This window comes from Megalobrama amblycephala, unplaced genomic scaffold, assembly GCF_018812025.1.
Source record: "Megalobrama amblycephala isolate DHTTF-2021 unplaced genomic scaffold, ASM1881202v1 scaffold515, whole genome shotgun sequence".
NCBI lineage: Eukaryota > Metazoa > Chordata > Actinopteri > Cypriniformes > Xenocyprididae > Megalobrama > Megalobrama amblycephala.
Window position 1 is genome coordinate 70,395 of NW_025953429.1, and position 25,082 is coordinate 95,476.

The following is a 25,082-nucleotide window of genomic DNA, read 5'->3' on the forward strand; positions in this document are numbered from 1 at the left end:
CTTCTGATTGGTTTTTCCAAAAATCATAACTTTGGTCTCCTAGGATTCGGGGCATCATGCCGAGTCGAATGATGTCCATTACTACCATATCGGCCATTTTGGCTGTTGGCCATTTTGAATTTTGTGCTAAAATGCTTTATTTTGTAGTAAAATGCTGTATTTTACGAACGCATTAACGTATCGTTACGAGACTCGGTATGGCTCATCAGCACAATGCCCCAAAGGAGCCTGAGAAGTTTCGGACCAGCGCCACCTAGTGGTAAAATCAATTATTCAAATACTTATCACTATGGTTTTGGTCAACTTATTTTCAAAAGAGTCAAGTCAAGTCAAGTCAAGTCAAATTTATTTATATAGCGCTTTTACAATTGGTAATTGTTTCAAAGCAGCTTTACATATTAGAAGCACAGAAAAAAGGGAAGTGGTTAAAAATAAGCTGTACAAGCAAGCGTGGTAATATGTAACATATACAAGATCGTGCTACATTAAGCCAATGTCGGCTGACTCCCAGGGGTGGAAAAAACCCCCTAGGAGAAAACCCAGCGTGGGAAAAAAGTCCTAGGAGGGAAAAAACCCCTTGGAAGATATATATAATATATGTAAATGGATATGGAGATCAAAATCTGAATTATACATTTTTATTATAGAGATTAAAAATAGATTATATATAAATATATGTAAGCGGATACGGGGATTAAAAATCTAAATTATAGATGCAGCCAGAACTGGATCTGTAGGCCCATTGTCTCCTGGGCTGTGTTGTAGTCAGGTCCAGACACAGGTTCTCCATCTGATCTGGATACGGCCTGGATCCAGCACCCGGCAAACCTCGGGATAAGCAGAGAGACAGATATTAGCGTAGATGCCATTCTTATTCTGATGTACAGGTATATCTAGTGTTATAGGAAATGTTCTCGGTTCCGGCCGACCTAATTATTGCAGCGTAACAATCCTTTAACGGATTTGAAAAATGTTAATGTATTGATAATGTGTTAATGTGTCATGTTCTTAGACTCCTGAATCCCCACTGAGTCCAACGATACCAAACATGCTAGGTTTCGACTTATGGTATGTCCGCCATGTTGAATTTTGCCAAAAACCTGCTTTTTCGAACTCCTCCTAGGGCATTACTCCAATTTTCACAAAAATTGACACAGATCATCTTCAGACCATGCTTGCAAAATGTTATTAAAAGCTTTTCGATAGATCGGTTCGTTCTCGAAAACGGCACAAATGAATTCGACGAAAAGGTTGAAATCAGACTTGAGGTTATATCTCCACAACGCTTTATTGTATTCTTACCAAACTTTGTACATGTCATCACAAGCATGACCTGAGGCATCATGCAGAGTTTCGGTGCAGTGCCACCTACTGGTCTGGAGATATGAAAAATGGCTAATTATGCTTATAACTTCTGATGGGTTTGTCCAAAAATCATAACTTTGGTCTCCTAGGATTCGAGGCATCATGCCGAGTCAAACGATATCTAAATTTACAATATCAGCCATTTTGGCCATCGGCCATTTTGAGTTTTGTGGTAAAATGCTGTATTTTATGAACACATTTGTGTATCCTTATGAAACTTGGTATGGCTCATCAGCACAATGCCCTGATGGAGCCTGAGAAGTTTCGGACCAGCGCCACCTAGTGGTAAAATCAAATATTCAAATACTTATCACTATGGGTGTGGTCAACTTATTTTCAAAAGAGTCATGTCCTTAGACTCCTGAATCCCTACTGAGTCCAACGATACCAAACATGCTAGGTTTCGATTTATGGTGTGTCCGCCATGTTGAATTTTGCGAAAAACCTGCTTTTTCGAACTCCTCCTAGGGCATTACTCCGATTTTCACGAAAATTGATACAGATCATCCTCAGACCATGCTTGCAAAATGTCATTAAAAGCTTTTCTATAGATCCATCCATTCTCGAAAACGGCACAAATGAATTCGACGAAAAGCTTGAAATCAGACTTGAGAATATATCTCCACAATGCTTTATTATATTCTTACCAAACTTGGTACATGTCATCACAAGCATGACATGAGGCATCATGCAGAGTTTCAGTGCAGTGCCACCTTCTGGTCTGGAGATATGAAAAATGGCTAATTATGCTTATAACTTCTGATGGGTTTGTCCAAAAATCATAACTTTGGTCTCTTAGGATTCAGGGCATTGTGCCGAGTCAAATGATAACCAATTTTACAATATCGTTCATTTTGGCCATCGGCCATTTTGAATTTTGTGGTAAAATGCTGTATTTTATGAACACATTTGCGTATCGTTATGAAACTTGGTATGGGTCATCAACACAATTACCTGAAGGAGCCTGAGAAGTTTCGGACAAGCGCCACCTAGTGGAGAATTTTTTTAAAATATGCTTATAACTTTTGAGTCTGATGCTCATGTCTGATGCTCATGGCTGTGTTGGCTGGCTTGTTGTGCTGCTTTTGTGCTTGGCCCCATAAATGCTGCTTGCAGCTTTAATCTTTTCTTGATATTGTCTGTATTTCTCTTCTCTCTTTCTATATTCTTCTCTTTCTTTTTGCTGTTTTTCATACTCTAATCTCTGATTTTTAATCTCTCTTCAACTCTTAAATTTTTTGATGATATTCAGCTCTTTGCTGTTTTTTTCCTTTTCTGATTGTTTCTAGTTATCAATCTCTCATTTCTTCTGTTCTGTTTTCTCTCTTTTTTGAGTTTTTCCTCTTTTTCTCTGAATTGATTCTGCGTTTTTATTCTGCTTTCTCTCTAGACATCAGTATTTCTGAAATAGCATGCTAACATTTACTATTGTAATTAAGACCCCATCAATAAATTATTGACTATTTGACCTTTAAGGCTTAATATTGTAAAATTTGAGACATTTTACGACTAAAAAAACTGCAAGAAAACAGACAATGCTTCAGCAAAGGTGTTTTGCAAAACTTAATAAACATTGAAAAAATTTTAAATATTTCACATTTAAAATATTTAAATTATTTAAACTATGCAACAACTTACCAACAATGTAAAATTTAACATTTCATCTCACTTAATCTAGTACACACTTTAATCCAGTATGTAGAGCTTTATAGCTATATAGCTCAATTCAAGCACACAGGATGGATCAAGGTTAAAACATAACCTAATACACACAACATCCCCTGTTACATGTGCCCTGGGTCCGTGTTCTACTATCATCATATGGACTCCATTTCCCACCATTCCCCATCTAGGAACTAATCACACACTCACACCTGTTTCCCATCAGTGACACTTTAAAGCTGCACTCAGACACACACAGATTGCTGAGTATTGTTTAGCCTTGTCTCCGACCTTGTCTCCGTGTACCTTGTTCCTTGCCTTGTCTAGCCTAGCCTGTGTTTTTGACACTAGACTGTTTCTTTGTTGATGATCATTTGCTGCCTGCCTAGACCTTTGCCTGGGTTTTGGATTACTCTTTTGCCTTGCCTTCATGTATCTGTTTGCTGGTGTTTGACCTACTGCCTGTACAACTACGCTCTTTCCTATTAATAAAGCCTGCACGTGGATCTCCAACTCCGTTGTCCTATCCCATACGTTACAACTACAAAAACTGTACTTATCCTTTTAATAGGGCTGCTGTCATTGACAAGATCATAAATAAAATAGTCAATCATGAGGTTTCTAATAAACATTGCGTTGTGTGAAATGATTTAGTCTTCTCTTCACCGATTTAGCGTTTATCTGAACTCTCTACAGAATAAACAAAGAAAGCTGATCCTGATTGGTCCTTGTGTGTGCATTCGAAGTGCTGATTGGCTCACGCAGATAAAACCTTATAGAACCAAGTTTGAGTTTGACTTTGTTAATAGAATCTTTTTGTTTTCTATAAAAAAGTACCAAAATGTACACACATAATGTAAATAAGTTGTCACAGAATATGAATATGTGAATAACAAAATTTTGATAATTTCTGACAAAATTTTGATGTCAGATAGAACCTTATATTTCCAAGGGGACAATATGATTTTAATTTCATCTTTCTGATTCTCTTTCATTATTTCCTCCATTTTCCTTTTAAAGGACGTCTTCTGCCTCCTCAAACATGCAGTTAGTGGTAGCAAAACAAGTTTGTACAGCACTTTTACAGGCCTTTAGTTTTTTTCACGATAAAAGGTTTTTTTCTCTGTAAAAATGAAAATGTTATCAAAATGATTTCCATTCACGCACTTCCAGCACACTTAAAGTTCGAAATTCACTCACTCGTTTTCAGTCACTCCTTCAAGTGCACTATTAGTGGAGTAATGAGTCATTTTGACTGCGAATTACACATTAAGCATTTTCCTCCATAACTACATAACCTTTATAAAGGTGTTATAAAGGTGATATAATAAGGTGATATAATAAGTCATTTACAAATGCATTATAAATCATTAATAATTTAGTTATAACTGCATGAATAAAAAGGCAACTTTAATGCAGCACCTGCCAAATAGTGAGCCGTTTTTAACTCATGTTATAAATGCTTAATAAATGTATTTATTCAACACTTATTTAACTCAAAACCAGATTCCTGATTTATTGCAGGATGCAATAAAAAATGACTTTCATAATTAGTCTGAAGAGTGTTGGATTTGTGGTTTTCTTCTTAGTATCTCATGACTGCCACTTTTCTTACTATGTTGCTTACCAGAAGTTTCTGTCTCACCCATGATAGTCTGTTAATGTTTATAACTCATGAATAAATTGTTCACGTTTCCACTTTACATTAAGGTTCACTTTCACAGGTTATTAATATTTGTAACTCATTAATGGATTAGTTCCACTTTCAAATAAAATTTTAATTTACTCACCCCCATGTCATCCAAGATGTTCATGTCTTTCTTTCTTCAGTCGAAAAAGAAATGAAGGTTTTTGATTAAAACATTCCAGGATTGTTTTCCTTATTCCTTTCAGTGGCCTCCAAACAGTGTGTGTGTGTGTATATATATATATATATATATATATATATATCTTTAGAAAATTTTTGTCTTACACATCAGCTCAAGGCCTTGTAATAATGATTCATGCAAGTGTTCTGTCTCGAGGGGTGGGACAGGGATGAGAGGGTGTGTTAGAAAAAAAAAATGTTTACTGAACTGATTCTGTAAATTGTTCATGTAAACAATAATAAATATATTGATGAAAAAAGTTTCAATTCCATCTTGATAAACAAGCTGTGGGTTGGCGTCATGACCTTTTTGGAGAGTATCGTGGGCAAGAAAGAAACTTCTGGTAAGCAACATAGTAAGAAAAGTGGCAGTCGTGAGATATTAATAAGAAAAGCACAAATCCAACACCCTTCAGTCTAATTATGATAGTCAGTTTTTGCTGCATCATGAAATAAATCAGGAATCTGGTTTTGAGTTAAATAAGTGATAATAAATCAATTTATTAAGCATTTATAACATGATTTAAAAACGGCTCACTATTTGGCAGGTATTACATTAAAGTCGCTCTTTTTATTCATAGTTATAACTACATTATTAATGATTTATAATGCATTTGTAAATGACTTATTACTCATTAACAAACACCTTTATAAACCCTTTACAAAGGGAACCTTAATGTAAAGTGTTACCAAATTTTCTTCCATTTCTTGTACTTTTACTGCTGTAAAGCCAAGACAATCTCTGTCCATTAGTTTTCCTATTGTCACTGTGAAGCTGCTGTCACGATCACGTCTGTTCCTGTCACATCCCGGACTACATTTCCCATGATCCTCCATTGCTCATCACCTGCACTCACTTCACAATCACTCCACACTAATCACCACACCCAGCTGCCACTCATTACCAGGACTATAAAGGACTGTCACACACACACTCCTCACCCGCGAAGTCTTGATTTACCATGTGTGTCATTTCTGAGCGTTTCTATCCTGTCTGCCTATCTGTTATCGTTCCTGTCCTGTTTCTTGTTCTTTGACCCGTTGCTGCCTGTCCGGACCCTGCCTGTTATACTGTTCTGTGAATGATATCCGCCTGTCCTGACCATTGCCTGTTTCCTGATTACGATTCTGCCTGTCCGACTCTGCCTGTTCCTCACTGTTCCTGATCCTGATTTTGACCCTGCCTGTACGACCACTCTTCACCTGTAAATAAATGCTGCATTTGGATCTTGGCTGCCTTCGAGTTTGGCTGCCTTCGCTTACAGAAGACTTCGCCATCACTCGAGATCCAGCAGCTTTCGTGAGTGTTCCTGTCTCAGCTAATCATGAGTCCGTTCTGCTCAGTTAATGTGTCTCCGTCAAGGAGACAGAACGATTGAGGAGTTATGTCGATGGACTTTTATTGGAACTGGCACATTTAACAACCTTTGACATGAGGTATGTCCTCATGATATTCTTTCCGTGGTGGGACTATTCTGATCCTGCTCAGTTCCCTCATGCCACTTGCATGAAACCTGATGGGACGTCTAGGAACAATTATATAGATCTGGCATTACAACTTGAGTGGCTCTAGCCCTTTACTGTGGGTGTCGCGGAGGAACGCGAACACCTCGTCTCTTTCATGTAATGGCTGCCACGCCAAGACAACACTCCACAAGATGGCTGGCTACCATTATAACAACATCCAAGTCAAGTCAGCCGCTGATCATTCCAGAACCAAGTCAAGTCACAAGTGATCTTCATGAACCAAGGCAGGTCACCGTTGATCTTCCAGAGTCCACGTCACGTCCTCCGCTAGATCGCCCAGAGTCAACGTCACTGTCTCCGCTGATCGCCCAGAGCAACGTCACGCCTCCGCTGATCGCCGCAGAGCAACCAGTCACGTCTTCGCTGATCGCCCAGAGCAACGTCACGCCTTCGCTGATCGCCCAGAGCAACGTCACACCTTCGCTGATTGCCCAGAGCAACGTCACGCCTTCGCTGATCGCCCAGAGCAACGTTACGTCGCCGCTGATCGCCCAGAGCAAAGTCACGTCGCCGCTGATCACCCAGAGTCACGTCACGTCTCTAGATCAGTCCGGGAGCGGAGAGGGTTGCTGTCCAGTGTGAACTGATCCTCACACGTTGACTACGGTCACGAGCAGCTGGCATCCCGAAACCCACACCGGCCGCTTTGCACTCAAGTCAGCCAGTCGCTCCGCTCTTAAGCCCGCCGGCCGCTTCTTACTCAAGCCAGCCGGTCGCTTCGCTCTCAAGCCCGGTGGCCGCTTCGCTCTCAAGCCCGGTGGCCGCTTCGCACTCAAGCCCGCCGGCCGCTCCGCTCTCAAGCCCGCCGGCCGCTTCTTACTCAAGCCAGCCGGTCGCTTCGCTCTCAAGCCCGGTGGCCGCTTCGCACTCAAGCCAGCCGGCCGCTTCGCTCTCAAGCCAGCCGGTCGCTTCGCTCTCAAGCCCGGTGGCCGCTTCGCTCTCAAGCCTGCCGGCCGCTTCGCTCTCAAGCCTGCCGGCCGCTTCGCTCTCAAGCCAGCCGGCCGCTTCGCACGCAAACCAGCCGGCCGCTTCGCACTCAAGCCAGCCGGTCGCTTCGCACGCAAACCAGCCGGCCGCTTCGCACTCAAGTTCGCCGGTTGCAACGCTCTCAAGTTCGCCGGTTGCAACGCTCTCAAGCTCGTCTGTTGCAACGCTCTCAAGCTCGCCGGTTGCATCGCTCTCAAGCTCGCCGGTTGCAACGCTCTCAAGCTCGTCTGTTGCAACGCTCTCAAGCTCGCCGGTTGCAACGCTGGCTCAAGCATCGCCGGTTGCAACGCTCTCAAGCTCGCCGGTTGGAATGGACTCAAGTACCCTGGATGCGATGGATGAGATGGCTGCTTTGCCAGTGCCCACGGGCAAGATGGCCGCCCCCTCGGAGGGGGCGTTCCAGCCATTGAGTCCGCTCCAGAACCCGCTCCAACCGGCGAACCCTCGCCTCAGCCTCGGAAGAGGAGAGGAAGGCTTCTTCCGTTCTTCCCCCTCTTACGCCCAAGCTGCTTGCTCGGCCGGCGCCACCTGCGCTTCTTGCCCTGCCAGCGCCACCTGCGCTTCTTGCCCTGCTGGCGCCACCTGCGCTTCTCACTCTGCCGGCGCCACCTGAACTCCCTGCCTTGCCAGCACCACCTGAACTCCTTGCCCTGCTTCTTGCCCTGCCAGCGCCACCTGCGCTCCTTGCCCTGCCAGCGCCACCTGCGCTTCTCACTCTGCCGGCGCCACCTGAACTCCCTGCCTTGCCAGCACCACCTGAACTCCTTGCCCTGCCAGCACCACCCGAGCTCCTGGCCCTGCCGGCGCCATCCAAGCTCCTAGCCCTGCCAACGCCACCCAGGCGTCTCGCCCTGCCAGCACCATCCGAACGCCTGGCCCTGCCGGAACCACCTGAACTCCTTGCCCACGAGGCCGCAACAGACCCCGTTGAAATCCCCAAGAACTTTTTGGGGGGGGCAGTATACCTGAGGGTGGGGAGCTTGTGGGTGGGCACCTTGCCTGGTCACTGCCGTCATCGGCCTTTGTACTGTTATGGCCACCCATGGACTGTAGCCCACTATGGCCATTAATGGATTCTGACCCACCGTGGTCATTCACGGACTCTGTCTCGCCGTGGCTGCCCAAGCCTGCCTGGTTAACCTGCCGCCGTGGTTACCCAAACCACCTGACCTACCGTGGTTACCCAAACCACCTGACCTACCGTGGTTACCCAGACCACCTGACCTGCTGTGGCTGCCCAAGCCACCTGACCCGCCTGACCTGCCGTGGTTGCTCAAGTCACCTGACCTGCCGAGGTTACCACCTGATCCCCCATGGCCTTCTGACACTCCGGGCTCACCATGGCTGCCCGTGGCACCTGACCCGCCATGGCTGCCCGTAGCACCTGACCCGCCATGGCGGCCCGGGAACCTTGCATTGGAGACTCCGTATCCTGTCCGCGTCTAGAACTCCAATGCACCCACCCCCCTCCCTATTCGGTGTCCATTTACGTCCGCGAGGACGCGCCTTCCGGAAGGGGGCGTTATGTCACAATCACGTCTGTTCCTGTCACATCCCGGACTACATTACCCATAATCCTCTCTGCCAAGCACTCACTCCACCAATCACCTGTTGCCACATACAGCCATGCACACTCCACACTAATCACCACACCCAGCTGATACTCATTACCAGGACTATAAAAGGACTGTCACACACACACCACCTCACCGCGAAGTCTTGATTACCCTGTGTGTCATTACCGAGCGTTTATATCCTGTCTGCCTATCTGTTGTTGTTCCTGTCTGTTACCCGTTCTTGACCCGTTGCTGCCTGTCCGGACCCTTGCCTGTTATACTGTTCTGTGAATGATATCCGCCTGTCCTGACCATTGCCTGTTTCCTGATTACGATTCTGCCTGTCCCTCTGCCTGTTCCTCACTGTTCCTGATTTGTTCCTGATTTTGACCCTGCCTGTACGACTACTCTTCTAATAAACGCTGCATTTGGATCTTACTCTGAGTCCCGCCTTCGTTACAGGCGTCATGACCTTTTTGGAGAGTATCATGGGTGAGACAGAAACTTCTGGTACGCAACATAGTAAGAAAAGTGGCAGTCATGAGATATTAATAAGAAAAGCACAAATACAACACCCTTCAGTCTAATTATGATTTTTATGTCAGTTTTTGCTGCATCATGAAATAAATCAGGAATCTGGTTTTGAGTTAAATAAGTGATAATAAATCTGTCACGATCACCAGTGAGAGTGCCCTATCAGCCACTAGAGGGCACTCCATCCCGGACTCTCATTTCCACCCATTGCATTCACTACATTACCCATAAGACACTTCCCTGGACTCATTAACCTCGTTCATTGCACTCAGCTGTTTTGTGTTTGTTCATTAGTGTCTGTCTATTTAATCTCAGTTGTTTCTGTCCTCAGTTGTGGTTTGTTGTATTTTGTTACGTGCACTTTTGTTTTCTCTGGCTTTCTGTATTGGACTGTTTTTGTGGAGTTTAACCTTTGCCTGTGCTCTGGATTACATGCTTGGAGTTTCCTGTAATAAACATCGCTGCACTTGGATCTTACCATCTTGTTCTTGTGTGCACCGTGACAAAATCAATTTATTAAGCATTTATAACATGATTTAAAAACGGCTCACTATGCAGGTATTACATTAAAGTCGCCCTTTTTATTCATGCAGTTTTAACTAAATTATTAATGATTTATAATGCATTTGTAAATGACTTATTACCCATTAATGAACACCTTTATAATCCCTTTACAAAGGGAACCTTAATGTAAAGTGTTACCAAATTTTCTTCCATTTCTTGTACTTTTACTGCTGTAAAGCCAAGACAATCTCTGTCCATTAGTTTTCCTATTGTCACTGTGAAGCTGCTTTGAAACAATCTATTTTGTAAAAAGTGCTATATAAATGAAGATGACTTGAGTCATTAAAATGTTTATAAACAACTGAAAAAAACACAAATGTCAGGGCATGTCAAAACTACTCTAGGACCTCAAATCAGACTCCAGAGGGTTACGTATTTTCAACTTGACAAATTTAGTTATTTAAACTTACAGTTCAATAGTTTCAATACCTAAAATTCATGTATGTAACCTATTGTGGCTTATTGTATTAATTAAACCAAATAAATAATTATTTTTATTTATTCTTTTATTTAAAATGTTTCAGCTATGTTTTGGTTGAGAACTTTATTCCCATTTAAATTCATTTTTACTGTAAATAATAATTGATCTGATATCAGCCAAACATCAACTGACAATCAAATCAATGACATTTCTCAAGATCTGAGCAGAGGATGATTGAACAACTCTAAAAACAGCTTTACCAGATTCAATTACAGAACAGTTTGACTTTATTTCATTCATAAGATGTTTCTGAGAATTAACAGAGGTTTAGCTCTAATTAATGTTGATTATTTTTAATTGAGAAAAAAAAAAGTTTGAAGTCACCATTTCATATAGTGAAAGTGTTTGCTTTAGTTGAGCACCTAACTCGTGGCTTCTTAAATGACTCTGTTTTTTACACCAATTGCAGCAGTGTTTCATTAGGAAAACTTGTGATTTGATAAAGTAGATCAGCTGAAATTGTCTGTGTTTATGACATGCAAATGCTTGTTGTACAGTGATACAGTTTAAATGACCATTTTAAAGCAAATACAACAGTAGAAAGGTTGCGGCCCTACTGAACAATGAACATATTTTCTTTTTACTACACAAATTTACAGGTAGCTGTGAGAGAAAGAGTAACACTGACACAAACTGAGAATATCCAAAACATCTTATGTGCAAATATTTTAAACTGGGCACTTTGACAACAACACTGATCACACAAATCTCAACAAAACAAACTACTAAAATTCATGCCGCAATGCATGCTGGGAGCCATGGATGAGTTTTGATTGGTGCACCCAGAATGCACTGCAGCATGAAGCTTTTTGTTGTTATCCCCATTGTTGAGTATTACTGCATAGAATTACTTGTCTTTTTTTTCTCCACTAGCTTTTTTTGCAATATTCCTAAAAAATTGTTTGACAAGATCCCAGAATTTACCAAATGCTGACTTACTACGCTTTCTGTCCTGTAGCAGAGGATCTGTGTCTGAAATCTCCATATCAAAGTCTTCTGTTTCCTCTATATTTATCCTCTCTTCCCCTCTCCATCTTCTCTCTTCTTCCTCTTGTCTGAATCTCTGAGCATCTTCAAGCATCTCAGTACTGTAGTGTCCTCATCCATTCTGCTCGATCATTGAGTCAATCTTCTGCAGTAGATCATTCACCTGCTCTCTGTTATTCTGATCCTTATTGTTGAAGATGTTTAATCTTCCCTGACAGCTCTCAACAATCGGTCCTAATATGTTATGCTCATTTACCTCTGACTTAAATGTCTCTGGGTCAATATCATCCCCATTTGTGAAGAGGATTATAAGATATTTCAGCATACCATCACCAAATATCATCTGAATTTGTGTCAATACCTCTTCCTCCTGTTTTGTGAATCTATCTACAGGAAGTACAAATAAGAATGCATGAGCTCCTGGTGCAGACAGAAACACACTCTTTGCCATCTCTTTTGCCATGTCTTCTTCTGGAAGTGTTGGGTCAAAAAATCCAGGAGTGTCAAAGACAGTTATAGTTCTGCCTCCAACAACTGACTTCTCAGCCTTACATTCCTGTGTTACAGAGTTCAAATTTTTTTTATATTCAAATCTGTTTTCTCCCAGTATAGTGTTTCCTGTTGAACTTTTTCCAACTCCGGTTTTCCCCAGAAGGACGATCCTTAGTCCAGTCTTGGTGTTGCTCTGTCCCTGCTCTCCCACTGGTGCACAGTAAAAAACGTTGGGTTATTTTTTTAACCCAACCGTTGGGTTACACTTATTGGGTCACTGTGTTGGGTTATCTCAAAATTTGTTGGGTCATTTTTTTTCGTCGTTGGGTTATTTTTAGTTATAACCCAATTGTTGTGTTAAATATGGTTCCCGCTCCACTCCAGTTCAAATTCTAACGGTCGAGTCAGCGACTCAACGGACATCAGCGGCAGCCTGCCTTGTTATGAAAGGTAAGTAACTGTTAATATAATTTTAATATGTATATATCTGTTATAAAATTAAGTAATATGTACCGAAACGTTAATTGAATCCTAAAACTATTTTAAAAACGAGGTTTAGTCAGTTTTTTTTTCTTCCCCAGAGAAGATCGATTGTAAACGTTACACTATTTCGTTTGCCTGCTAGCATTAATAAATTAAAATATTAGCTGAAAGACTCGCAAAACAGTTTAGAGAAGAAGTATTACTTAACGTTAATAAAAATGTCTGGTGAAATGTGAAAGATCGCCGAAATCACTAGTATTAGGCTAGAAAATCCGCACGGACCATTTATAGGATCGGACCAGTGAATGAAGCAGCTCGAGCGACAGACACCAGAATCAGTGAGAAGCGTTTGAATACGCTTAATTTTCTGTTATAAAAGTTCAAAACCCTGACGAAAGAGCGCAGTCGTAAGGCAGTCCGCTTTTTCAGCGGAAATTTGTACCAGCGCCCCAAACTTACATACGCCTAAAACAGACGTATGAAAGGGGAGCGTAAAACAGAAGCTATTCGTCTTATTAGAAGTCAGTGTATCAGAATGTTTTGAAAGTGATTTTAAGGTAAAAAAAAAAAAAAAAAAAGCTTTCATGCATACAGTTGTTTTAATATAGCCATGTATATTGTATTAAATCCATTGCAGGAATAGGCCTAATGGAATAGCCTGTAATTATAGTCATTTTTTTCTTATGAAGCTATAACAATTTTGCATTCATATTAAATGTGTTATACTAACCACGTTTATACTTATGTTTTAGATAAATGGATTCCTTTGTAAAGGAAAGATTACAACAGTGGAACCTCTGCGATTTAATAGAAACATTTCAAGGTAAGTAATTATTTAATTTAGTGATGTATAAGAGTTTTTTTAAGACTTTTGTTTGTTAATGGTAATGAACTGCCTCTGGTGTAGCCTGGTTTCTCCCTAGACTTTTTTCTCCCTCTACCACCAAAAAAGATTTCTTTGCCTCAGTTGCATGTGACTTGCTCATCAAAGGATCAAAGCATTAAAGGCCCAGCAAACATAATAACGTTGTAAAAACGTTTTTTTTCACGTCGTGAAAAGGTTGTGATAACGTTTTTATCCGACGTATTTAATACGACAGATGTCGGGTTTTTTTTACGTTATAAATACGCATTTTCAAAACGTTGCAGGAACGTTTTTTTAACGTTGTTTTTACGTTAAAAGTCACCATGCGACGTTCTGAAAACGTAGATATCACGTCCCAGCAAACACGATAACGTTGTAAAAACGTTTTTTTCACGTCGTGAAAAGGTTGTGATAACGTTTTTATCCGACGTATTTAATACGAAAGATGTCGTATTAATACGTATTAATGACGTTGCAGAAACGTTTTTTTTAACGTTGTTCTTACATTAAAAGTCACCATGCGACGTTCTGAAAACGTAGATATCATGTCTTACCTGGTACTCTCTGGAGGTCTTCTTGCACCTTCTTAAAAAGAGGCTGAAAATCTTTTCTCCCAGGTGTTTTACTCTGTTCAGCACTTTGGACAACTTTGCTGTGTTTAAATGTGCTATACAAATAAAATACAATTTAAATAAAATTTACTTAGTTAAATTTTGATTAACTTGGTTTTTAACTCATTCACCCGAAATCACCAAAACGAGGTTTCCCTCTTGTGGGGAACCTTGAGGTGTTCCTCACTGCATGTGTTTTACATCGGTCTTTCGTGATTCCTGTGCAGTGTAGTTGATATCTATTGGGCTACAAACTTTAGCAGACCCGTTAAAACATTAAAACATCACTGGACATAGCTAGAGGTAAGCAAATTAGGAGGCCTGCTGATTTTACTTAACTTATATACAGATTTGCTCAACCATCGAAAAGAAGAAATAAAGGTAAGCAAATTTTTAAATCATCTCATTAGTTACAACATCAATGATTTCCTTATAAAGTTAACCAAAATTAACCATTATTCCATGGTAACCACGAATTAACCATGGGTTTACTACATAAACCAAATCAATATATGCAAAACAACAAAAACATTTTACTATTTACTATAACATAACCATGGTTAATGTTCGTAAGGATTGTTAGTACAACATGATTCTGCAGCTGTCACGGAATAAAGAGTACGACGAAGATGAAACAACAAAGAGAAATTTTAATTTTTAAATTCATTTTTAACTAAAATAATTTAAAGGTAAACAGGGAAACATTCTTAACATCACAAAAACGACTTTAAGACAAAACAATTTAAAACAAGAAACATGGAACTATAAATACAAAACCAGGACAAATTAATTGACATTAACAGTCTTCGCTGTCGGATTGGAAGAGTGGAGGAGACTGAAATTCAAATAATTGCAATTAAATCAGTTGTTTGTCCTAATAGCCTACAGTTAGTCCATCACCTTATTTAATTTGTGAAAAAACATATGAAACTGTACCTGTCCAATTTGGGTCTGTAAAAGAAGAATAAAAAAAATGTCATTATTATTATCGATTGTTCTGGTCTTGCTATTGATTGTGCAGGGACTAAAGCATTTTGTCTCAATAAGCGCACGCATAAATTTGTGTGAAATCCAACACGCTGCGCACGACCGTTTTTAACGCACTAATCTTGATTCACCAAAAACTCTCGAACTAAATTTATTCTAAATTTATGAAAATAATTATGGGAACAACTGAAACTATTTATCATTCATTCATTCATTCATTCGAAAACCGAAAGGGAAAACGAAGATATTATTCATGACAGGTTTGTTCAAACATATTACAGATTAAGTAAAAATATATCAGCAAGTTATGATTAAACCGACTAAAATACCCTATGCGAGAAAATAGCCAACGCAGGTTTGACAAGGAAATTCTTCTGTAGTTATGTACTGAATTTTGAGGCTAAAATGTTTAAGCCCATGTTTGATAACTTGTAGACCTTAAAATGTATGCACGTGGTGGAGATTTTTTATTTTCTGCATGCATATAGCTAACGAAATAATCCACGCAGTTGTTAATGAGACCCATCTTCTAACACAGTGTTTCTTAACCAGTGGGTGCCGCGATAGGTTGTCAGGTGCATAGGCGTAATTTGCGGGTGGGACGGGTGGGACATGTCCCCACCACTTTTTGAAAGGGTCGATATTGTCCCCACCACTTTTTGAAACATCTCGCGGCATCTCGCGGATATCTAATACAAAAGAAACACCTCTAGTTGATTATCAATTTGTGTTAATAATAGGCGATCTGGCGCTGGGATGTGTTGTTTTTGAAATCATGTTGAGTGCTCGTTGTCGCTGTTATCGGAGGCGCAACAGTGTTTTCTTGGCCCTCGTGCACATTGCGCAGTGTTCACACGGACGAGCGCTTCAATCTATCGCTTAACTGTTGCAGAGACTCTATTCGTTACGTTGAATCACAAATCAAAATACAAATAAACGTGCCCCTGCTCTTGATATACATGACGAACATCTTTGGTTTTAATGAGAGAAAAAAAAATCATACATGGTTGGATTCGAACCCAGAATCTCTTGCATGCTAAACGAAAATACTGCCTCCAGTCCATCAGGACCATATATTTACACCAGCGGATCCACGTATTTATCAACTAATATACATACTTTCGAGACATTGTATTATAACAGATGTAAGGAAGAAACTATCATATTAATTTTAATATCATAATATTATTATTGTAATAATACAATTACAATACCCCCCCCCCCCACACACACACACACATACACATTCCTGTCCCACCCACTTTTTAAAACAAAGTTACGCCACTGGTCAGGTGTAGTCTACCGTGAAAAAATTAACAAATTCCAAATAATATTAATACTACAAATAAGAATGATCAAATTGTCACTGTGGGCGGAAATCTTGTATCTCTATACTTCTAATTTTTGTTCAAATCTCTTGTTTTAAATTAATGGTCATCCTTCACGTCTGTATGTGTGTTTTACAAAATATGTAACCAAAGAAAAAAATTTAAAAGAGGTTGTGACTAAACATTGTAACTCCGTTGGATTCTCAACCTGTCGGATAAACCTCAAACCTCCACCCCGCCTCAATTTAGAATGAAGTACCGCGCAGTTTGAAGATGAATTTATTTAATGTAATTTTACTTTACTATTACATTTTTTTTATTCTGTTAATTAATTACTTTTCAGAAGTAACTTTGCTTTTTAGAGTAACATAAAGAACTGATGTTTGAGTCAGTAGCCTACAGCGGTTTTCTATCACTTTTCTATCATGAAGCACTGTTTTAATAAATATTTAGAGATTTCAACTGGGAAAACTGAGCACCCATATAACTACAATAAACTTTGTGAGAAAGCCCTAACACGCCCCCTAGTGGTATGTAGCATATGCAGCTCAGTCAGGTTCGGACATCCAGAATCGGCAGCTTAGTTATGCATACGAATTAGGCTTTCTGGACTCTTTATTCAACGTTGTATATGTTTTTTTTTCAGGGCGTCAATGATTACGGGTGAGTTTTCACATATATTTTGCCTTTGTAATCAACATTGTTGTTCTGAATGTCGATATTTGACCGTAAATTGAACGCATTTTAAACTGCGTCACAAAGTGGACGATCGCGCGATCTGCTTGTTATTGTTTACTTATTTATTAATATAACCAGCACGCAAACCATGTATGTTAATCTATAAACTACTTAATAACTCAATGTTTGATTATTTACAAATGTCGGACAAACCTCCACCCCGCCTCAATTGTACCGCGCAGTTTGAAGATGATTTTATTTAATGTAATTTTACTTTGTACTATTACATTTTTTTATTCTGTTAATTAATTACTTTTCAGAAGTAACTTTACTTTTTAGAGTAACATAAAGAACTGATGTTTGAGTCAGTAGCCTACAGCAGGTTTTCTATCACTTTTCTATCATGAAGCACTGTTTTAATAAATATTTAGAGATTTCAACTGGAAAAACTGAGCACCCATATAACTACAATAAACTTTGTGAGAAAGCCCTAACACGCCCCCTAGTGGTATGTAGCATATGCAGCTCAGTCAGGTGCGGACATCCAGAATCGGCAGCTTAGTTATGCATACGAATTAGGCTTTCTGGACTCTTTATTCAACGTTGTATATGTTTTTTTTTCCATGGGCGTAAATGAATTACGGGTGAGTTTTCACATATATTTTGCCTTTGTAATCAACATTGTTGTTCTGAATGTCGATATTTGACCGTAAATTGAACGCATTTTAAACTGCGTCACAAAGTGGACGATTAATATCTTAATATCTCAATGTTTGGATATTTACAACTGCTTGCCTTATTTCTCTTCTGTTTATTATAGACCACATGAAGTAACATATACAAATCTCCTTTCCTTTTATTAATCAAGTTAAACTCACACCCCCATCTTTGGTGCACACCTGAACCCACTGAGCGCCCCATACGCTCGTATAAACTTCACATAATGTAAGTTGACGAAAACGTAACGCGACGTAAACAACCTCGTAACTACACTTGATTTTCATTTAATGTTAATATTATAATTACTTATGCAAGTGTCTGACCATAGTCATAATACCATCCTTGACAACACAGTTAAAAAAATATGAGGTTTTTGCCCGACAGAAACGAAATGTAATTTTGTTTTACATCACCAACATCATAATATAGCTACCTATACGACCTCATTGTGTTCCTACCCGAATAAACTAAAGTTTCACATTTAATGTGAGTACTACTTTTACTATAATATCTAGTTTTAAAATGCCGTTTGAAGCAATGAATGTTTGTGCAATTTTATAAAAATACAAGCAAGTAAGAAATATAATATATTACCTCATCATCATCATTCTGCTGTGGGCACATCAGTCTTAAAAGAGGAGCACATAAGACATTGCTTAATGTCTATTACAATAAATCACTTTCTAACAGTTTCTTAATTGCTAATATGTAAATACATATACATAATAAAATTAATTAAAAATATATCAAGCAATGTAGACAACTCTTACTGCATTTTTACACGTTCAAAAACCTCATTCTGTATGATTATAAGCTTGTTTCCTCATAGGGACCTCAATTTAGGTCCCCACGGTGACACAAGTCCCCATAAATCAGTGTGCGTTCAGGTTAAAGAATAAAAACGTACACACACACACACTATTTCAGTTATTATTCATATGCACTTAATATACATACTGCATGCAGATAATTACCCTGAGGGTTTTTGGTCCTCCACGTTTATGCGGGGCATGCTTCAAAAACTCTGCCACCTCTCCCTCTATCTCTGGCATCTTGGCTGTCTTAAATGTTTGAAGGCATGCTCCTGAAAATAACATGGATGAATATATGTATGAAAAGAATTTAAAATAGGAAATATAGTATAGTTAATAACAAACAATTGATTTGTAAGATGAGAAATCAAGTTTTTTTTTTTTTTCTAAAATTAAAATAAAATTGAACATCTCAATGTTGCAACAAATCAAGGTCGACACAACCTTTTAAATGTCTACAAACTCTCAAGTCTCAGTTAAGCTCAAGTGCACAAAAAGGCCACAAGTAAACTAATATCCTTCAAAACGGTCTTGTCAATAACCTGCTAATGCACTCGCATTCAACGTAAAGTATCCTTGTAGACAAATTTTGGGTGAGTAAAGGCAAAATGCACAAGATATAGCATCTTCAGTGCCCTTACATGGCGATATCATAGCTGCCAACTTTTGAGTTCAGCTTAGAGTGAGATTTGGGGGGCGTGGCTTTGGTTATGGGGGAGGGGCGTGGGTTGCTTTTGTACTGGTTTTTTATGATAAAGTTATGTAAAATAACTGCTCAGTGCTGCAAAACAAACAACTCTGCTAATGCTAACTTAATTCTATATAAACTATAAGGGGTGTGACGAGACAGGTATCTCATGAGACGAGACTCGAGATTGAGTTCACGAGAAGAGACAAGATGGCAAAAATGACTAGAAAAAGTAGTCTGCAGGTGTATTTGAAATGTTTTAACTAATCATATTGTAATGAATATCATTTCAGTTCTACTTTCTGAGTATGAATTATCATATGCAGTAAAAGACAACAATACTCAAGCACTGTAAAAGGTTTTACCACAAACTCAAGTGACTGACTTCTCTTCTGTATGATTTCAGTCTCTTCAGACCTTACTGGACATGATTTATGAGCTACAACTTTTGACCTCCTAACTGAACTCCTTTCCACAAACTGATCATATAATAAAAACAGTGTAAATAAAAATGGTAACACTTTACAATCATTTATTAACATTAATGTATTAACCAACATCAACTAACAATGAGCAATATAATGTGCTACAGTATTTATTAATTTCTCAGTGCATTAACTGATGTTAACAAATGAAACTTTATTGTTTGTGCTTAATAAGATTAAAACTGATATTCATTTCTATGGTAACACTTTACAATAAGTGTAACCATAATCGCACTTTCTCAATATTCAGTGCAAATAAGTGCAAAATAAGACCAAATTTTTCTCTGATACAGAGCTAAAAGATGGTTACAACTACACTGCCCAGCCTAAGATAGCTTTCATATTTAAAGTATCTGTATTCTAGGGAGCCGCTTTCAAATGTGAGGTATTGAAATCGCGTTTGAATGCACGCTCGCGTTTACTTTCACTTTCGTGATCGCGCATAACTCTGTGAATATGGAGCGGCGGCGACCGTTATCCAACTGAAATGTTTTTTATTTAAATACAAAGCAAAACGATAGTGGAGGCGTAATGTAAAGGTATCAGTGGCATATTCTTTCCTAATCATCCTACTGTAACACGTTTGTCATGGCAACATCACAGACTACTTTTCGCCTCGACGAGAAATCTCGTCACATCCCTATAAACTATAACAGCATATTAGGCCTATTAGTTACTGCCTAAACTGGACGGAACACGGAGCGCCCTGTAACTCACTGACCTCGCTTCACAATTCACACGTGCAGATGGGAGGGAGAACGGCTGACTACACAGTTTATGGGAATAAATTGTGTATTTCCCTCACAATTGTCACAAAAACTCACTTTACACGGCGTCTCTGCGCGTTGCTTTGCGAGATCACGCGGCGCAAATTTTTTTTTCTTCCTCACTTCTGCACGAGTCTGCGTGAGAATATGGGGGTGTGGCGTGAGAGCGTGAGAATTGGGTCAATTGCGTGAGTCTCACGCTGAATGCGTGAGAGTTGGCAGCTATGCGATATCGCTTCTTTATATCAGAAACAAACTGCTGCCATGAAACTGGTGCCATGAAAAATGTAATCTGTAATTGCATTACTCATCACAAATGTAGTGGAGTAAAAAGTACATTTACTTGCTCAAAAATGTAGTCAAGTAAAGAGTAAAAGTTGCTAATATTTTTGTTACTCAGTACAACTACAAAGTAGCCAAAAAGATACTTAAGTACAGTAACTAATTACATTTACAAAGTACTTTACACCTCTGGTGAGCACATTGTTAAAAAATGTCTACAATTTCAGTTATGTTTGCATGGAAACATAGTCGCTGTGTGCTGGAATTTGCTGTTGAGGTAAAGGAGTAACTGGCGATGGCCTGTTGAATTTCGGAATAATAATAATAATACACACTTCATAATTCGCTCCTACGACCCCTTATAATGTTTTCGTCTTTCATCTCGAAAACAGTGATATTACAAGTGTACATTTTCGTTTGTTTTGAAACGTAAAAAGAAAGTGTGAGAAACATGATTTGTTACAGGTTGCAAAATCGCAGGCTTTCAGCACCACGTGTGTAGACAGCAACCTTGTTATTTAGTGTAGCGGTGAGTGCAAATTGGAAGAGTTACAGAATAAAGTAAGATTGAATTAAATCTAGGGATGTTATTTTCGGTGTGACCCATTAAAAATATTGTTTTTCCAGGTCTGCAGTTTTTTTATGTGCAGATAGCAGGATAAACAACAAAACAGGAGGATTGACACTTCATCACATCACACACCTGCAGCACTTGAATAAAGAAATTCAGAATAATACCACATGAATATAAAAGGAATAAATTGGTATACGCAAGTCATGTAATTAACAAATTTACATATATAATTAACAGATTAACAAATTGAAACATAAATATGAGACAAGAATTCGATTTTTGTGACGCGATTATTTCATAGAAAGTCAACCATCATCACAAGTTCTGTTCTTACCAATAGAATTCAACAGATCTTGTGACCATAGTTGACTAACAAAGCTTTTAAATGGATGTTCAAGAATTGATTCACTATACGCAAGGGCTGCTTCACTATGTTTTGTGATGATTTTAAGTTGAAACTCCTAGATCATGTTAGAGATCTTTGTCCTGTTTCTGACACTTGAAGACACATCTGAAGCAGCAACTAATAATTGCTGCTCGTAGCTATAATTTTTATGTGTGGTTGAGCAGCCTTTAAGGGCACTACATAAATTAAAGTTATTATTATTATATTAAGAAAAACAAAAATATATAATGAAAAAAATATATTGCATTTCAGCCTCATTACTACCTCTGGTATGCATTATTTTTGAATAATTTAGTGGCCTGTTGTGAGTTATTTCCTTACTTGTGATCAGTCGCATCACAGAAAGGTCCTGAAACACACTTTTCCCCTTTCTTCCTTTCAGGCTGTATTTGGACCATAGCATATTTGTTCCGATTGCCCGCATTATTCTTCTGACTGATTGGCCAACTGTGCCAGAACACAGTCTCACACTGAATGCCATCTATACACATGAAAACATTTTTACAAAATATTTGCTGAAGGTAAGTATAATTTTATGGATACATTGTCATATATTTATTTTTAGATTCTTAAATAGAAGGACAATCACCATGGATTTTCTAAATTGACTTTCTTGAGTCAGTTTTACACAGAATGCAGACAGCTGCTCTTCTGTCTGCATCTGTTCAATGTTGGCCTGTTCTTCAACTTCTTGCTGCTGTTGCTGTTGCAGTATGATTTCCCGTAACTGACGCAGCTCTCTTATGACTTCATCAAGTTTTCTATTAAGTGTGAGGTAATCTGAAAAAAATAGTAATGTTTGCTTTGCCAGGTACGATATAACAGGTAAACAAAACAGCTCAATAACATAAAAGTAATACTTTGCTCTTTATCATCAGTCCCCTGACATCCAGTTTTACAGGACAATGCTGATGCTGTAAGTGAAAAAAAAAAAAGCTTTATTGTATCATACCAGTTACCACAAAAGTAAAATTTACATTTAAAATGTTAATGCCATGAAATGAGCCATTGGATATTATCTTACTTTGCAGACTAAGCTATTAAGTCATTTTTATGCTAGAGCATGGAACTTCATTTCTGAAATGATACTTGTTTTAATTACAGAGCAAGGTACATAGCCTATATTCATTTCCATTTTTCATATTACTAGGGACCAAACACTGAAGGTCCAAAATCATTTGTTTAAAAGTTTGTTTATATAGCCTATACAGGTGCATTTCAATAAATTAGAATGTTGTGGAAAAGTTAATCACAATTAAAAGAACCAAAGAAGTACTTCAGTCTGCATACACTGAATTTATTTAATACACGAGTTCCACAATTTGAGTTGAATTACTGAAATAAATTAACTTTTCCATGATAGTTTGCAAACTATTACCACTTACTTGATGGGCAAGGTGTTGTAGCATTTCTGCCTGATAATAAATAGCAATAAACATTTTGTATTGGTTGCTTTTTATATTTATTGGTTAGTATGATGTAAACAGCTTCAAAAAATTTGTTCTTGCAGGTTACTTACTGTCTTGTGGCTTGTGCTGTTGCCTATTCTCCTCGAAGACTGGAGCTTGTGGTCTGTTTCCAGCCATACATTGGAAACGAGGACGCTTTGGTGTGACCAATTCTGTGAGTGAAGCCCAAATATATAGATAAGGTTATATAATGTCAGTGTCGAATGCTTGATTCTGAGTATTTGACAGACAGTCAGACATTCATTTTCTGTAACTGAATGAGGTAGTTCCATGTTTATTCAGTTTGCTGTGTTTATTCAAAATTGTTTAAAGAGTCACTGCAAGGTCTATTTCACATTTTATAAACTATTTTTATAATTATTATAATAGTATTCCTTATTTAATATATTAAAAGGATAGTTCACCCAAAAATAAAAATTATCCAATGATTTACTTACCCTCAAGCCATCCTAGGTTTATATGTAAATCCTTTTTCAGACGAACACAATCAGATATATATTTAAAAATATCCCTAGTCGTCCAAGGTTTATAATGGTTGTGACACACATTCTGAAGACAGAAAAAATGCATCCATCCATAAAAAAAAATTAATCCATACGGCTCCAGGGGGGGTAATAAAGGCCTTTTAAAGCGAAGTGATGTGTTTTTGTAAGAAAAATATCTTACAAAAATATCTATATAAATTCATATATACAAGCTTCTGGTTGACGACTGTACACATACTGCGCACATCAATTTGGGTGAAAGAGCAACCTTTGACCCAAACGCAATGATGCAATGACGAACATGGAGGCGAAGACAGAGAGCAAAACAAAACACTGGTCACAAATTAGTCTAAAACAAGAAATTTTAAAGAGAAATGTCAGAGGATTTTGATATAAGAGGAGAGGAGCTTGAGTTTGTTGCCCAGCCGTTCTTGTTTGAAACGTGAGAGGCGTCTGAGCTTATGAAACTCCTACATTCTGCATCATACATCGCGTCAGAGGATTACTCATTTGGCACAAGTCAACTTCCGCATTCTGCGTGTGGTCATCTACCGGAAGCTCGTTATTCGAATTTATATATAAAGTTATTTATAAAGTTTTATATATGGATATTTTTCTTACAAAAACACAGCTTTTCACTTTAAAAGTCCTTTATTAACCCCTCAGAATGTATGTTACCATTCACAAACATTAGTAACATTGGAGGACTAAGGACATTTTTAAATATATATCTGATTGTGTTTGTCTGAAAGAAGATTTTCATATAAACCTAGGATGGCTTGAGGGTGAGTAAATCATGGGATAATTTTCATTTTTTGGTGAACTATCCCTTTAACAATAACAATGTATTTACATTTACCATCCTCAGTGTCGCTTTCAAAACGACTTGGTCGCTTGTGTGCTCTTTTTTTTATCATTTGGGAGTCCCCATCTGTTTCAACATTTGAAAGCTCCTCGGCACGTTTCAGGTACTTCAAGGCTTTTTGGTAATTTGCTAAAAAAAAAAAAAGTTATGATTAAATGACCAAGGACATGGAAGCGAGTACTGTTGGTGGACTGTTAACTATTAATTAAATGTAAAGTAAGTAAATGAGTGTGCTGTATAGGAATAGATGTAAAAGAAGAACAGATAACTAATAGGCTAGAAATGTGCTCATTATTCATGACCTGTTGAAATACTTAAGTGAATTATTAAATATAGTTTCAGGCATTTTATTTTTAAATAATCTGGTCACAATACTGACAAAGTAAATAAATCCATTTGTAAGTAAATTAGTTTATAAAACTCATAATGTTCCCATTCAGAGAAATCTCTAAACCCTCATAGCTTGCATGTTAAAGCAATGTTAATGTTAGTTAATTCACATTCAGGAAGTCACAATCTGATTTAAAAATGAATGGATTAATGGGTACAATTATG

General features: G+C 38.5%; 1 protein-coding gene, 1 long non-coding RNA gene and 1 pseudogene across 5 annotated transcripts; 1 reads left to right on the top strand and 2 right to left on the bottom strand.

The window, feature by feature from the left end:
- Positions 1–10,811: 10,811 nt before the first annotated feature.
- LOC125261864 lies at positions 10,812–12,650 on the bottom strand (annotated as a pseudogene).
- Positions 12,651–13,908: 1,258 nt separating this feature from the next.
- On the bottom strand, positions 13,909–24,649 carry LOC125261866. 4 transcript variants are annotated; one of them, XM_048180420.1, is made up of 10 exons: positions 24,522–24,649; positions 23,228–23,329; positions 23,094–23,123; positions 22,569–22,622; positions 22,298–22,488; positions 22,030–22,189; positions 18,669–18,778; positions 18,289–18,322; positions 14,918–14,932; positions 13,913–14,816 (listed from the first exon to the last, which is right to left on the bottom strand). In XM_048180420.1, exons 1-8 carry the CDS (start codon positions 24,577–24,579, stop codon positions 18,299–18,301), a joined length of 729 nt encoding a protein of 242 aa, XP_048036377.1. In that variant the 5' UTR covers positions 24,580–24,649; the 3' UTR covers positions 13,913–14,816; positions 14,918–14,932; positions 18,289–18,298. The 4 variants fall into 4 exon arrangements, 3 of the variants coding, with proteins under 3 accessions (XP_048036378.1, XP_048036377.1, XP_048036375.1); XM_048180418.1 differs by having other exon boundaries at positions 13,913–14,932; XM_048180421.1 differs by lacking the exon at positions 23,094–23,123 and having other exon boundaries at positions 13,911–14,932.
- On the top strand, positions 17,842–24,629 carry LOC125261867. Its single transcript, XR_007183457.1, has 4 exons — positions 17,842–17,919; positions 22,091–22,624; positions 23,219–23,331; positions 24,531–24,629. It is a non-coding gene; the product is annotated as an uncharacterized LOC125261867 (long non-coding RNA).
- Positions 24,650–25,082: the final 433 nt, after the last annotated feature.

What these genes read in the sequence shown, in the direction of transcription:
- LOC125261866 (XM_048180420.1), bottom strand. Translation starts at nt 24,579, where the DNA reads ATGATAAAAAAAAGAGCACACAAGCGACCAAGTCGTTTTGAAAGCGAC. An exon ending in GTCAATTTAGAAAATCCATG is followed by an intron (nt 22,190 to 22,297) that starts GTGATTGTCCTT and finishes TCATGTGTATAG; the next exon opens with ATGGCATTCAGTGTGAGACT. An exon ending in TGTGATGCGACTGATCACAA is followed by an intron (nt 18,779 to 22,029) that starts GTAAGGAAATAA and finishes TGTTATTTTCAG; the next exon opens with GAGCATGCCTTCAAACATTT.